At 38.6% G+C, this 16,574-nt stretch overlaps 1 protein-coding gene across 6 annotated transcripts in view; it reads left to right on the top strand.

Annotated features, from left to right (window-relative positions):
- PACRG (parkin coregulated) overlaps nucleotides 1-16,371 on the top strand; it is a 496,005-nt gene extending 479,634 nt beyond the window's left edge. For 5 of the 6 annotated variants that reach the window (XM_073337861.1, XM_073337862.1, XM_073337860.1 and 2 more), the window contains exon 6: nucleotides 15,355-16,371. In XM_073337861.1, coding sequence (XP_073193962.1) covers nucleotides 15,355-15,515 — 161 coding nt within the window. In that variant the 3' untranslated portion in view covers nucleotides 15,516-16,371. The remainder of the gene's footprint in view (nucleotides 1-15,354) is intronic. The other variant, XM_073337863.1, reaches the window with a different exon arrangement.
- The last annotated feature ends 203 nt before the right edge of the window (nucleotides 16,372-16,574 follow it).

The following is a 16,574-nucleotide window of genomic DNA, read 5'->3' on the forward strand; positions in this document are numbered from 1 at the left end:
TTATGCCCCAGCATGCTCTAGCAATATTTTTATACTCCTCACTAGTCATCTGTCCAAATTCCACTTCTTGTTAGCTTCCTTTTTGAGTTTAAGCTCACCAAAGATTTCACTGTTAAGCCAAGCCATATTTGCTATTCTTTCTGCACATTGGGATGGTTTGTTCCTGCATCCTCAATAAGGTTTGTTTAAAATACAGCCAGCTCTCCTGGACTCCTTTCCCCCTCATATTAGCCTCCCAGGGGATCCTGCCTGTCAGTTCCCTAAGGGAGTCTAAGTCTGCTTTTCTGACGTCCAGGATCCGTATTTTGCTACTCTCCTTTCTTCCTTTTGTGAGGATCCTGAACTCAACCATCTCATGGTCACTGCTGCCTAGGTTGCCACTCACTTCTACTTCCCCTACCGAACCTTGTATGTGATTGCCTTACAGATCTATTTAATTAGGATATTATTAGAAATAAGATAAACACACTCTGACCCTGATTTTGCAATCTCTTACATATGTGTGTAAGAGGTTGCAAAATCAGAAAGTAGATCTGGTTTTTCTTTTTGTGTAGTGTGAGCTTTATATTATTGAGCAACTTGGATTCATTTTGTAAAGCTAAATTTGTAGAATTTTGCTGAGCTTTGCATTCTGGGGCTTCTAAACATAGTTAAATGTTCTCTCATCATTCGCTCCCCCTCTCCGCCTTGTCACTGAGAGGTTTTTTTTTAGCATATTACAAAGTGTGGATGTTATAGACAAGGGGAAAAGCTGAGTTACATTTGTTGTTCCTTTTACTTCATGATCACTCTCTATTTTTTCTTTATATTTTGTAAAGGATCTTCTTGTAATGGTCTTTACCTACACTGGAAGCTCTTTGGAGCAGGGATCATCTTTTTGTTATCTCTGTACAATGCGTAGCACAGTGGGGGCGTCGATCCCTGGTTGGGACCTTTACATGTCACTCCGGTACAAACAATTTAGAAGAACTATATGAAGTTCTGCAGGAGTTTTGTCACTTTTTTGTTGCTGACTTTGTATAGAAATAAAAACAGCTGCGATTAAATAAAATAGAACCACCACCACACCGATCATTTGAGGCACAGTATTTCAGATTTTGGGATCTAAGGGTAGACAGATATATTTAGATACCTAAGTAAGCAGCCTCATTTTCAGAGGTGCTGAGCATCTGCAGCTTTCATTTCGTGAGTCGGGGAGGGGCAGGGCGGAATCTCAGGAAATATTGATATAGCCCACTTATTTAGTTGTCTACGAATGGAGTTAGGGCTTAACTTTAGGCACGCACGTTTGAAAATTTTGGCTTAAATTGACAACATAACAAAAGGGCTTCTCTTCCAGTTCATTATTAACTTCGATTTTTTATTCTCAAAAATTGATGGAAATGTTTTAATTTTGCCAATATCAGATGAGGTCTTTTCTGGTTTTATTTCATTTTTGCTGTTAGTTATTGTTGCCGGTAGCACTCACAATGTGCTAGTTGCTGTACAAACACAAAAGAAGGCACAGCCTCTCCCCGAGGGAGCTCACAGTCTAAAAAGAGAGGATAGAGATGGAGGCTAGAGAGGATAGAGGGGGAAGGAAACAGATAGCAATTTGCCATTTCCTCATAATCCAAGTTTTTAATACAGCCTTCCCTGTAGATAAAGATTTTAGCTAATCCCAATTTAGTTATTTTAAGGATCACATTAAATGTGGGTCTGAAGAAGGAATTGCAAGCATAGGAAAGTGTCACTTTTAAAACTAATAAATTGCTCAAAAAAATGTGCTGGATTTACAACACTAGAAAAGAAAGCTTTGGGTTTAGCCACAAAACACGCAGCTGCAATGCAGACTTCCCTAAATGGCTTGCCAGTGTACATCAGCCCTGGTCTGGAAGGACTTGCCTCATTCCTTGGCCTCATAGCTGAGACTACCCACAAGGGTAGGGTGACCAGATAACAAGTGTGAACAGTTGGAACAAGGGGTATGTGTACGGTGGGGGCGGGGGGGAATAGGCACCTATATAAGTCAAAGCCCCAAATAGCAGGACTGTCCCTATAAAATCGGGACATCTGGTCACCCTACACAGGGGAGCCAGCCAGACTGTGATCGTGGCCCATGAATGCGTCACAGTCCTTCTGCAGTGACCTAGGGGTGCAAAGGATAAATTGCAAATCTTGTAAAAATTGTGCATTTTCAGTGCCTGCAAAATACCTATTTTAATTTACACAATGTGCCTATCAAAAGTTATAGGCACATGTAAAATAAAAATTAAACCATATTTTACAAGACAAAGCTAAATCAACACAACGTTTACTGATCGCAGCCCAGAAACACAGTTGCCAAGGTTAGTAGAGCTCCTTTACTGACATTTTTTAATTAAAATTATAATGGAGACTCTGTTCCAAATATATATGGCAAGACTATCATTGTACCGCTGTGTATGTGTGGGTGTGTAAATCAGAACCTTCAAGAAATGCCTATAACAAAGCTCAGTAACCGCGTGACCATATGACTACATCTTTTGGCTTCCCATCTCCCTATTTTCCCTCATTGTTTGTTGCTTGCCACTTCCTCTGTCATGTCTACATTTATACTGTAAACGCTCTGGTACAAGGACTGTCTATTTTATTTGTCAGTAAAGAAGCTAGCATGTTGAATGTTTTATATATAATTATTATTATTCAGGAAGCATCCTCCATAAATCAGTATTCAGTGACCCAGCCTTTTGGTGATATATGGAGAATTATTTGCAGTTGCTCATCATGTTAACAGGAATTGAGAGAAGCTAGTATAGTGTATCCCTCCCTCTTTAAAATGACTTTCAAAGATTTTCTTCAAAGGCCTCCATGCTACATGAGCTGCTATGGCCCACTATTCCGGAAATCCTCAACAATCTTTTCTGAAGTAGTGCTTTCTATTAATCGCTCCAGAGCCATTGTTTCCAGGGGAACCAATTCAGCACTGCATCTGCAGAGTTGGGACACAGGCCTTTAAATGCAAGGCTTCCCTTATCATAAAACAAACTGTAAGATGAAACAGCCATCTGTGCTCTACTGGAGAGAGACAGAGAGGGCATTCTGTGAAGTGTCGCTTTTCCATCTCTTCCCAGGAGGTTGACAACCCAAAGTGAAGCAGTGAAGAATACACATTTCAGGAAAAGTGTAAGAGGATCTTTCTTTTAAAAGCTCTCCCATTTGGATGCTTTTCATTTTCCTCTTCCAAGCCATCTTTTAAACTAGACCAGGGATCAGCAACCTTTGGCATGCGGCCCACCAGGGTAAGCCCTCTGGCGGGCTGGGCAGGTTTGTTTAGAGGCGCAGGCCGAGGGATGTGCTGGGCACCGCTTCCTGGAGCCCCCATAGGCCTGGGACGGCGAACCGCGGCCAGTGGGAGCTGCGATCGGCCAAACCTGTGGACGCGGTGGGTAAACAAACCGGCCCGGCCCACCAGGGGGCTTACCCTGGTGGGCCGTGTGCCAAAGGTTGCTGATCCCTGAACTAGGCTATGATACCACATACTTACAAAAACCTAACTGGTCATGGAAATGGCTGTTTCATTGGTTCTAATGTAAAACTAAATACAGTCCAAGCATATCTATGCTCAAAGATCATCAGTGTGCAAGGAGGCATGTTTTTAGTCACCAAAGTAGATTTTCTTCACAGCGTTTTATTTTCATTCTTCATTATAAGACCATGTAAACTGACAAATATTCAACCAGACAGTACACTACAATGCAAGTTAGCTGTCTTCCTGGCTGTTTGTAACAAATCTCTAGACTAGTCAAGTTGACTTGGAGCATCCAGCAATCTCTCTCTCTTGTCTCCCGCACCTGTGCACATATGTATAAAATAATCTTCAGCTTCAGTCAACAGATTCAAGGTTCTCTGAGGCTCAGAGGTTACAGGCATAGAATCTGAGAACAATGAATCAGAGGTTAAAATTGTAAAGACAAACTTTATAAACTTGTAGTCGTATTTATAGAGAACATAAAGGGGTCGTATTCTGCCCTGTTCTGTGTGGATGTGCTGAGGGTTGCATAGAGAGCCTCTGACCCCATGTCCCTCGGTCCTAGCACAGCAGTATGTCAGGATACATGGCTAGAACTCAAGAAAGCATGAGGTGGGGAACTTCCATTCTATGCTAATTGGCCTCTCCCAGTACTCCCAAGGAGACATGGTTTAGACTCCCAGACTATGCATCACATGCTAGCTGGGAGCGTACACTGCTTTCTTTTAAGGACTGGCAGTATATAGCCCACCAAGCTCTCCCCAGCATCCACACTAAATCATTCTGCCCTGCTTATGGAGGATGGCTCTGATAACCACTACACATCTAGTACTACTTCACTTCCTGCCCTCTCAGAACATCCGCAGCAGGTAAAGACAGAAGTTAAACTGAGAAGTAACGTTCAGATCCAGATTTGATTTTTCCCAAGTTTGGGGCTGTTCCAATCCAGAATTTGGTTTTAGCTCAGCCTCTAGACAAAAATATATACAATAAATATATTAGGTACAAGAGAGTGCCAGGAATATTTCACTTGTAAGTCACTGGGTCAGGTTTTGCTTGCTGTTGCAACCATGCAACTCCCTAGACTTCAGTAAAGTACTGTAGATCTAAAGGAAGAGAATTTGCCCCGCTGTGCATCTCATATGCCCTGTTCAAAAGAAAAGCAGTGGAGTTTTTCCTTCTGTGTACATTACATTCATTGGATGTGGAAAACAAATATGACTATAGGGGACGATATGCTTGTCGGTTATTCCAGTTCTACAAATGTAAAAATTGTCTCAAATAGTTGCTTGCCAACAATAGAATAATAGCATAGATACAGTAAAGCAGAAACTCCCTTTTTTATTCCCTCTCCTGTAAATATATTTTACTATTGCTTTTTACAAAAATACAATTTTAAATGGGGAGGGAGATAATGAGATAACATTTTTGGAAGAACAATACTATTATCTTAAAATAATGAACAAAAAGAATAATACAATAGTTAACAAAATAAATAGGAAAATTATGCTTGCTTATATGAAAACATTTTTCCTCTTAAAACATTGGAAAGTGTATTAACAATAACAATCTCTCAGAAGAAAATGTTAGCAATTTCTGATTTTATGGTTTTATGTAAACCAGTTTTATTTATTTATATATTTATTTATCAGATTATACACAATTGCATTAGAGTTTTGGAAAAATTAAGTGACTTAATAACATTACATTGTAGTCCCGATGGAAAATTTTTAGGTGCACAGTTTTGAAAACACATTGTACAAAGTATCATGCCATCACAAAAATGACAAAATAAGAGATGATTTTATATTAAGTAGCAAAGGAACTAATCACATAAAGGCTTGCATAAGTATCCAGAAAAACATTTTCTCTGTGTTGCCACACTGTATGTCTAATTCTGCTCTCTTCGGTCCAAATCTAAAGCCCAGTGCCTGACCTAAGTGGCAGTACCAAGCTCTTGATAGATGGGGGGGAGGGGATGGAATCCTACATAAGGGCCATATTCTACTCTCTCTCTGTACAAAACTCCCATTGTTTTCAATGTAGACATGTAGAGCTGGCCCAGAGACTATAATGAACATGTCATTTGGTCTTCTCCACAGAATGATGGGATATCCCTGCTTCTAAAGTTTAATTTCTAGTGCTATTACCAACAGCCACAATCTAGTTCTCAGCTTTTCAGACTCAGAGAGGTTCTTAGTGGTAGATCCAAAGTGGCGGACAGTTCCAGAGCTGGTACTCCCACGACAGACCACCTATCTCAGCTCCTGCAGCAGCTTTTATTAGCAGCTGGGTAGAATGGATTTCCTTCACATTATGGTCGCAGCCTCGCACATAGCTGCTCACTATGGAATACAAGCACGTCACTGTTCAGCAAGATTACATACCAAGGTGCAGTCTCTTCAAGCATTATTTCATACAGCCTGCTTCCCCTTCAGAGGTCTGAACTGCCACACAAACTAGGAGAAGTCAATTTCTTACAAACTCAGGGACCGCCCTCCCTCCCTCCCCCTCCCCCTTTCTTCATCTACAGCTTTTTTCCTAGAAGAGAGATTCACGGACAGGAAGGTAATAATAGTACTGCAACCCCAAGGATCAATCAAGTCATTTTTAGTGCTGCTAGGTCTCATGCTTTGCTGCATGAGATTTCCATGTGATATCCTTTAGGAAAACCTTCTATCACAACTATATTGTAGGAGGTTCCTCTTGGCAGATCCCAGATCTACACACTATGAATTTCACCAGTGTCACAGAATATAAAATGTAATACAACCAAGATTTATCACTTCCCTTTGTGTCTGTTGGGGAATGTTCTCCATACTACCTCTCTCGGAAAGTTACATTGTTCGTGGCTAATAAATCAGTGTGGAGGGTGAATGAGTGAGATTCAGATATTCATTCCAAATCCATCTTTCACAATCTTCCTCAAGGACATGGCGGTGCTGCACTCCCACTCCAGATTTCTTCCCAAAGGGATTTCACAATTTCACCTTAACCAGTTGTCATAAATATAAAGGGAAGGGTAAACCCCTTTGAAATCCCTCCTGGCCAGGGGAAAGCTCCTCTCACCTGTAAAGGGTTAAGGAGCTAAAGGTAACCTCGCTGGCACCTGACCAAAATGACCAATGAGGAGACAAGATACTTTCAAAAGCTGGGAGGAGGGAGAGAAACAAAGGGTCTGTCTGTATGCTGCTCTTGCCAGGGACAGAACAGGAATGGAGTCTTAGAACTTTTAGTAAGTAATCTAGCTAGGTATGTGTTAGATTATGATTTCTTTAAATGGCTGAGAAAAGAATTGTGCTGAATAGAATAACTATTTCTGTCTGTGTATCTTTTTTGTAACTTAAGGTTTTGCCTAGAGGGGTTCTCTATGTTTTTGAATCTAATTACCCTGTAAGATATCTACCATCCTGATTTTACAGGGGGGATTTCTTTATTTCTATTTACTTCTATTTTTTATTAAAAGTCTTCTTGTAAAAAACTGAATGCTTTTTCATTGTTCTCAGATCCAACGGTTTGGGTCTGTGGTCACCTATGCAAATTGGTGAGGCTTTTTACCAAACCTTGTCCAGGAAGTGGGGTGCAAGGTTTTGGGAAGTATTTTGGGGGGAAGGACGTGTCCAAACAGCTCTTCCCCAGTAACCAGTATTAGTTTGGTGGTGGTAGCGGCCAGTCCAAGGACAACGGGTGGAATATTTTGTACCTTGGGGAAGTTTTGACCTAAGCTGGTAAAGATAAGCTTAGGAGGTTTTTCATGCAGGTCCCCACATCTGTACCCTAGAGTTCAGAGTGGGGGAGGAACCTTGACACCAGTGTATTAACTTCATCTTGTTTCCGAAAATCTCATGACTTGTCTGAGGAAGCAATATTGCACTAACTGAACGTTTAATGAACTCTGACCTATCTGGGTAGGGCAAAGCCTTTTCAGCGATCTCCTTTGATTTATTCATTGCTTTTGCGGGGAAGTCTGAAGGGAAAACCATTTCTAACTAGAGCATATTCTGAATTCAGACCCACTAGAACTAGGGTGACCAGATGTCCCATTTTTATAGGGACAGTCCCGTTTTTGGGCACTTTTTCTTATATAGGCACCTATTACCCCCCACCCATCCTGTTTTTTCACAGTTGCTACCTAACTAGAACCAAACATCGGTCCAGAATCAGATATCCTCAGTGTTTATTCTATGAGAAGAAAGTCATTTTCTACAGCATGTTGAAAAGCCTGCCTGTTTCTGTAAGGCTGCTGTGAGGAGCTCAACTCTCAGTTTTAGTCAACATTATTCTGTCAGTACTGGTGCTAAAACAGATGCTCATTTGGAGAGTTCAGTCTTTATTGAACTAAGTGCTCCTCAGTCTTCCGCCTGGGTCTGTTACAACTACTAAGTCCCAAAAGAGTGGGGACATAATCTCAAAGAAGAAATGAAGGTAACTCATCTATAACTGGTTTCAGAGTAACAGCCGTGTTAGTCTGTATTCGCAAAAAGAAAAGGAGGACTTGTGGCACCTTAGAGACTAACCAATTTATTTGGGCATAAGCTTTCGTGAGCTACAGCTCACTTTATCGGATGCATACTGTGGAAAATACAGAAGATGTTTTAAACACAGTATGCATCCGATGAAGTGAGCTGTAGCTCACGAAAGCTTATGCTCAAATAAATTGGTTAGTCTCTAAGGTGCCACAAATACTCCTTTTCTTCTTTCATCTATAACTGAAGTTCTGAGTGTTTCTCCCTTTGCCTCTTCCCAGCTACCTACCTTCCTGCAAGTTCTTTCAGAGAGACTTTTGCAAAGCAGAAATAACTGGGGAGGGGCCAGTTTGAAACAAGGATTCTTATAGCCTCAGTCAAAACATTTGGTTCTGGATAAGGTATGTGTGTGCTACCCATGGCGTTACAGCTTTCAAAAGGTTTCAGTATTCACAGTACAAAAATGGTGCATCTGCAAAGACAGTGTACTCAGAGAAGGCTAATGACAAGTGAATAATCTTCCTTCCATCTTTTAGCTGCATCACATCTTCCACTGTAAATAAAGACCGCAGCATTATAATGTGTCAGTTTATTGTACAGTTGGCTTACTGCCAATAATGTAAAACGTATACATACTTCATTTTGTTTGAATAGCTGCCACCAGTTCAAATGGAAGCTTTCTCTGCTGAAAAATGCATGTTTAGTAACTGGCTTTTGGTGAGCATTCATTCATTGTGACTCTCATACTGTTCATAAAAGGAATGCAAATTCAACCCGTGGGAGGGTCATACGCTTCTAACCTTCATGTACATTGGTTCAGGTGACAAAGTTTGCCTAGTTCTGTTTCAAAGAGATATCAGTATAAAGAATGAAATATTTTTTGCTTTAGAGGTCAGGATTAAGGTTATTCTTATAGATTTGTAAGAAGCTCATCTTGCAACTGTCTGCACTGTATATCTAGCTTGAGAATAAATAAGCACACTTAAGTTTCCTGAGCTTCCAATCCTCTAATCGTCATAAGTACAAGTGTTCAATCCTAGTTCTGTACATACACAAAATATGTCTTAGAGAATCTGCACATCCCTCCACACCCGTCTCCTTCTCTATCTTTAAGCACCCTTCACTGTCCTAAAGTTTCCATTTAGGTCCACTTCATTAGGAAACAGGAAAAAAGGGATAAACAGGCGATTTTAGGCACACTTAGCAGTTTCTTCATTTTTGTTACAGGAACTCAGATTAATGCTCATGGAACAATTTATTTCTTTAACTTTTTTCTCTGGTTACATTATAATGACAATACTGGGCCCACTTCTGCAGTCAGTGAAGTTCCAAATCTCTCATTGAAGTCAGAGGCTTTTAATCGTGCAAGTTATGCAGGATTGAGCCTTGAACTTTACATTCATTTTTGTAAAAGGAAAGTTTAAAGAAGATTAAACATATTCCATAACAGATGGTGACAGGTATACAAACATCTCCTAAAGTTTTATTAATACTAAGTCATGAATTACTGAACTTTCCACTCGTACAGCCCTGGGACCCTGCTCCTTTCAGCATTTTGAATACATGAACAAAAGCTTTCCTAAAGAAGGAGACATATTATGCGGCAACTTTATTTTAAGTATGAACTAATATGGTTTTATTAAATATGGGTTATTGTGTGATTATGGTTTATAATAAAATCAATGATCCTTACAATATTTTAGACTTTCTGCTATGTCACTTTGTTACTTTATCAACTAAATAATGCTTATTCCATGTCTATGTATGTTTATACATTGTTATTATGAATTTTGCATTAGTTGAGCTCCAGTTGGAACAGAACTTAGCATCAAATAATATCAAATGTATTTTCCGCTCATGGCTAGCAAATCCACTCCCATTTTGCACATAAACACTTTTTTTCTACAAACAAAAGATACTTTGTACAAGCTCAGTTATATCCAAAATAATTGGGAAAACATCTGATCTGCACAAATAGTGCAACCTTTTTTGCACTTTAAGCACGATTTGTGACCTAATTTATTATTTTGCAACAGTAAACAGTGCATCAAGGCCATTAAGGTTTCTGCCTTATGCTTCTGTCCCCTGTCATGCCTGCTGTTTATCTAAGATTATTTAACACTGATTTGTTATGATATTGATCACTAGTACAAACATGGGCAGACTTCAAAGTTAAAGTTTGTTAGAGAAATGTAAGTACTTAAAGACAAATAATTTTAGGAATATCCTTTTCCCCTTTATTGGTTGACTATGTTTGCTAATAACATTTGTCAGAAAAATCTGTGATTTGGTTTTCATTTTAGTGTCTCAATTAAAAAAAAAAAAGCTGGACTTAGACTGGATTGCATCTGATGTTGCTAACGTTTCCTGGAAATGGAAAACTGTGATAACAGCCGCTATCTTGGCTCATTTAAAAAAAAAAAAAAATTTACAGCAGCAATTTACAAGTAGTTAAAACTATTTCCAATAGGCTTGCATCTTTACTAAAAACGTAAGTCAATCAAATGTTTCCTTTCCAATCAGATTACTTCTTCCATTCTTTCACCAGGTTGTTGACTATCAGAATTGTTTTTAGCTAAACGATACATTTATTCTAAAAATAAATATTAATTTATGAAGTAAACTAAAATTTAGCCACATATGGAAGACAACACAAAATATAGGTTCTTTCTATTGTTAAAGCAAGAAAATGAGGGTAAGAATTAGGAAGGTATCAGCAGATACAATACCTAGAGAGACCAAGTAAATTTAGACCCAAAATAAAGGTTTTGTTAAAATACATTTTAGAGGAATAGAAAATGTTTTCATGGGTGTGTATGTTTTTGGTGTTTGTTTAATTGCAAACATATCTGGTTTCTCCTTAGATTTAAACTTTCCCCTGCAGTGTTTGCAACTAAATACTGTAGCATTGTAAAAGATAAATGATTGGCCTCAATGGTGAAACGTAAATTAGCCAACCAAGTTTTGCCTTTGGATATGCAACTACAGCTCCTGGTGAAGTCAGTGGGAATTCTGGGAATTAGAGGGTAGAATTTGGCCCCATAGCTTTGTGAAATATTTTCAGTTTGAATAATTAAAGGTGTTTTTAATACAAGGAAAGCAGAACATTAAAAAAATTAACATGTTGGTGTCCCTTTTTATGGTCTCTGCAAAGTAATGATAAAGACAATCATACTTTTTTTTTTTAACTTTAACTTTGTGCCTGATCATTTGGTATATGCAGTTGCTTTCAGAATTACTCCGTTTATGTAGTGGAGACTATTGTCAGTATGCTAAAGGAACTGTTTATTTCTGTCATGCGCAAATATAGATTTTATTTATTTGGCATATGCAATCCAGTCAAGCCAAGCCACAGTGTCCTTATCAATGATATTCAAGGCATGAAGACCTCCAGGAAGTTGAGTCATTTTGCAGTCCTCAGTAATTGGTGTCATGGTTTGTGACTGCCCACACTGACATAGTGGACTGTCGCTAAAATGCCACCAAAATTCTGCTGCAACACAAATTCCATGTCTGGTGTGAAACTGGTTCAGCAGGCTCCATTTTCTTTGCAGTAAATCAAACCCAGGTTGACAATGTCAGCTCCCAGACTACTGGAAGTTGGAAGTTGTAATATTCCAAATGCTATGACTTCTCTACCTTTATGGTTGTACAGCCATTCCAGTTTTAATTCATGTCATCCATGAAGTAGGACCTTAGAAACAGTCATTATCAATGGCAAGCTTTAGTACCATTGATTTACACAGAGGTGCTTGAGCACATCCAGCCGATTAAAACACCTTGAATAGAAGGAGACCAGGTCTGCCAAAAGAGAGCGCTAATAAACTAAAAGAATTTCTAGTATACTTTAAGATTCTAAAGAACTCCCAGAGATAAGAGTAGATCAGATCGAATCTTACAAATTGGTTCTCCTCACGACATGGCAACTGCCCTCATATACTCAATCCTTAACACTTTGAGAGAGATTTTGCTTTTCCTTCTTTAGTCTTTGTTCTATTGATTTCATCAACTAAAGCAGGTCTTTCAGTTCACCTTTGAGTATCATATACTGTTGTACATATCATATACTGTTAGGAGGCAGAGAAACTATTTGTTTGATCCAGGAAAGGAATTAAAAAATATTTTCCCAATTCCAGTCTTCTAGACCTGAAATCTTAATATTCCTTCAGTATGCATGTTCTATACAAGTAACAACATTTTCTCTAAGGACAAGATTTCTTGATCCATGCTGAATCTGCCAGACGTTTCACTTTGACATCATAGTACAACAGATGTGCTTTCTAACACTTCCTTCTTGTTGATTAGTGTTGCAAAAGACAGCTTCTTAAAGAGCATGAATCAGATCCATGTTCACACATCGCATATGCAGCATTTTTGTGGCGGACAACATGGGCTCCATATACAAGCTAACAGTGAAATAAAGTTAAACCGGAGAAGGGCATACTGAGACTGCTGTAATTCGATAGCAATTTTTTTCCAAGTACTCATCATTATTATGGACTAGATATTTAGCCTTAGGTGTGCTGAGGAAATCAGTCTGGCTCATCCATCTAGTGTTGACAAATGCTGGGGTGGATATTGTCCTGTTAGGTTAATCATTATTTTATTTGTCTGAAAGATTTGCTAATTCCTACAGCTATGTAGGATGGCTATTGTGGTACTTAGCAGAGGACGTCAATGCTGCAGTAACCTTTCTGGTATTGTCATTTATAAGCCATGTCTTGAAATTAGAGTGGACAATGACTGTCTTGAGGATATGAACCTTGCACAGGTTGTGCATGTCTGATGAAATTTTTTTGTAATGATAGTCTGCACATTACTTCAGCTATCCCTTGCATACTATTTCCCTTATCATTGCCTAACCCTAACCTTTACCTGTCAAGACCTGCTTTAGTTGATGAAATCACTAGAACACTACCTTTTAATCAAACCTCCAAGCCATTTAATGTAGGAAATATTTTACACGTCTTTTCCCAGTATTGAATGCTTCTACAAATTCTTCTGCACAGGAAACAGCTGGAACATAAATCCTGTCCCCACCACAACTGAAGTGCATAGTCATCCTCCAGAGACCTAATCCAGATCTCCCACTTTGTGATATATCACTGTTACTTCAATATTATGGAATTTTGAATGGACTTTTTAAAGACATATGAAAGCTGTTTAAGCTCCTTATCAGAGAGAATGTAGGATTAAAAATTACAGATTTTAGCAAACAATTTGAAAATTGATAATTCCTTTACTTATCTGCCGAGACGTAAGTTCACGGTTCAGGGCTTCCCCTGCTGCAGCTAATGAAATCACAAATACCATCAAGCGCTGTCAGGAATGTTGGCAGTACTGCTCTCTTCATAGATGAAGTGCTACCATCAATCTACGGCCTTTTTTGGTTAGCTAAAAGCATATTTAACCAAAACACCATTTGATTTGTAATGCTTTCTTGCTTTCTTACCATTGCTGATTGACAACCTATTTTGTGTAAATTAAAATAATCTGCTGCAATACCACCTTGCTGTCTTCTACATGATGGCACAGTCCATTATTTCGAACATCATAGCCATTTCCATAGGAGTGAATGCTGGTGTCACAAATGTGTTCTGAAATCACTAATGTAATCAAATAGAGAGAGGTGATTTTTTTTAAAAGGGAGCCATCATCATAATATCTTTCAGATGAGAATACCTGTCTTTACATACCATAATTTTATACAACATTTTGCAAATAAATAAATAAAGCATAAGAGTTTACAAGGTTGATAAAATGTTATACATATAACTGTAACAGAGTGTTAGCAGTTCTCTAGGATCAAATTTTTACCATTAGGATAATTTTTCACATAACCATTGTTCAGCTGATCTCTGCATGTGTACAGGGCGGCAAAACTTTTACCAGTTTCTCTGTGTAAGAATGACAGAAATCCAGAATCCAGATCCGGCTCTGGGAGTCATTTGGACCCAAATCCAAAAAAACACTTAAGCATGAATGATGCCTAAATTTAAATACGTGAGTAGTCCCATTGAATTAATGTGCTTAAAACTAAGCATGTGGCTAAGTGCCTTGCTGGATTGGGGCCTTGCAGATCTGCACTCTGAAGAACAGGCACTGCAGATACCACAGCAGTAAAATCTGGCCCACCCTTTTAATGTGTCTTAGTCCTGACCTGAAAGGAACCATTGTCACTAGCAGTGAGAAGTTGTTTCAGTGTCCTTGATAATTGTATCCTTGGCCTGTTTGCTAAACCTGTCAACAAAATGGCTAGATAGTATTATTTGAGATGCTGAATTTTACGATGTAGATTCTTGTCCACTAATAACTGGAGTGAGGCCACTAACTAATTTCCCATGGACCACCAAACAAGCATCAGCTAGTAACCACTACCAGAGACTATGTATCCTGGCTGGACTAGAGCCCACTGACAATTCCCTAAGCCATCCAGTGTCCTTACCAAGTTATGGTTGTTGTACGTTTTGGAGAATATTCATGCTGAGAGAGTCAGATCTTTGGAGATTTCGAAGTGCTGTTTTCCGGCAAATTGTAGTACATTTTTCCCCTTTAAATCTCTCTTAAAATCCCTGGGAGCAGAATTATCCATCACTATTTTTCATCTTTAAAACTTTTGTGCAGCAGTTTACACTGGGCTCTTTACATTAGCTAATATGCTGTTTATACACAAATAAACATCACAGCCACGTCTCAACCTGCTCCATATTAGAGAAGGCTGCAACAGTTGTTCTGTCTATGGGCTAGAATAATGTGTCCTCTTGACATTGACTTAATTTAACACATTTTTCAGGGAGTAGAAGTAGATTGAGTGGTGCGTTGTGCTCCAAATATATCTCTTTGGCCAAGTGACACCCCCTCTTTGAGCTCCACAATCTGAAACACTGTAGGCATATGGATCTGGTGTTTAGCATGGAACAATCCCAAAAAAGCATCCACTAAGGATTTCATACCACAACAGACCCTAGCTTTTCAGAGATAAGCATTTATATATCAGGCAATTGAGTTTTGTCCCAACTATCACTATGAAATAAAGCTGTAATGGTCTTAAGATGTTACTGGCTAGCTATGGGAATCTGCAGAGACAAAGCCTGTGGATGTTAATAAAATTTGTTTTCTGTATTTTTAAAATCCAGAATAGCACCGAGATACTAAGATAATGGGCACATTACAAATAGATTTTAGACCATATTGACAACTTCAATGGGAAGGATGGATGGATGATGAATGGATCGATAGAATTTCATATATTTAAATCCTGCAACATTATATGTCACAGGATAAAAATTGCAGTGAAGTTATGGTCATTGACCAGCAATTCTATTTAGCTATGTCATGTTTTCAGAAAGCTACAAGGAAAACTCTAACATAATGTTGTATTTTGTTTTTATTAACCAGTTAATTCAGGAGATGGTATTGACTACAGCCAGCAGAAGCGTGAAAATATTGGAGATTTGATTCAAGAGACACTGGAAGCCTTTGAGCGCTATGGTGGAGAAGATGCTTATATAAACATTAAATACATGGTCCCTACCTATCAATCGTGCTTGTTAAACTAACAGATAGGACAGTTGTGTCAACAGGGGTGATTCCATTTGTATTCTCAAAGGCTACATCCAATTCTGTATAATATCTTGTTATTCACGCTTTCTTTCTCTACAGCTGCTAAAGTAGTGGCTTCTGGACCATTAGACTAGTACTATTGTGAACAAGTCTTTCCAATACATAAATAGTGCCTGTTCCTTAGATTACAATGATGTACTGTGCTTATTTGTTCTGCGAAAGAATTACTTCTTTATAACAGAGCTGACTGGAGCAGGAGTCAGAGTTAAACCTTCAGTTGTATAGACAATAAAACCATAATTTTCATACGCAATTCAGTAATTGCTGTTCTGTGTCCGCTTGCTGTGGGGGTGATGTCAGGGGTTGTAACAAGAAGAGTTTATGCTGACTGCTTAATAGGTGTTTGTCATGGAAAAGAAAGTTCAGCAATGCCTCTCCAGCAGCTGTGCAAAATTATGTACTCTGACATACAATAAAACTGTTGAATGTATATACCAATTACAGTAGGAAACTTTATACAGTCCATTATAAACCCCTGTGATAAAAAATAATTAATGTTTCTTCCTCACTCATGATATGGGTTTCTAGGTGTTTCCCTTTTTATGTAGTTTGGGTTCTTATTTAGGAAAATATAGCATGTGAGAGTAGTTTTACAAAACAAAATCTCAGATTTATCAGCTGGGGTAAGGTGAATATGTATTACACAGTCCCAAAACAAAGTGCTATATTAGCCAAACATTGCACAGTCATTTATGTAAAAAGAACACTGGTATTTTTCATAGCTCTTAAAAGCATTTTTTAATTGTTTATAGTGTATAATTGTTCATAAGTTTCCTCACTAAATAAATTGTTGTCACACTTGCATCCCCGTAGCAGGTTGTTTTCATAGCCTTGCATGTAAGTGAGGCTTTTGGAATTGATTTTCTTAAATACATATATAGAAAGTACACCAATAAAGAATTACATGAACTTCAGTATTGCCACACCCACTCATGCAAAAATCCATGAACTTCAGTATTGCCACACCCACTCATGCAAAAATCCTGAGGTTGTTT

This window comes from Lepidochelys kempii, chromosome 3 (assembly GCF_965140265.1).
Source record: "Lepidochelys kempii isolate rLepKem1 chromosome 3, rLepKem1.hap2, whole genome shotgun sequence".
NCBI lineage: Eukaryota > Metazoa > Chordata > Testudines > Cheloniidae > Lepidochelys > Lepidochelys kempii.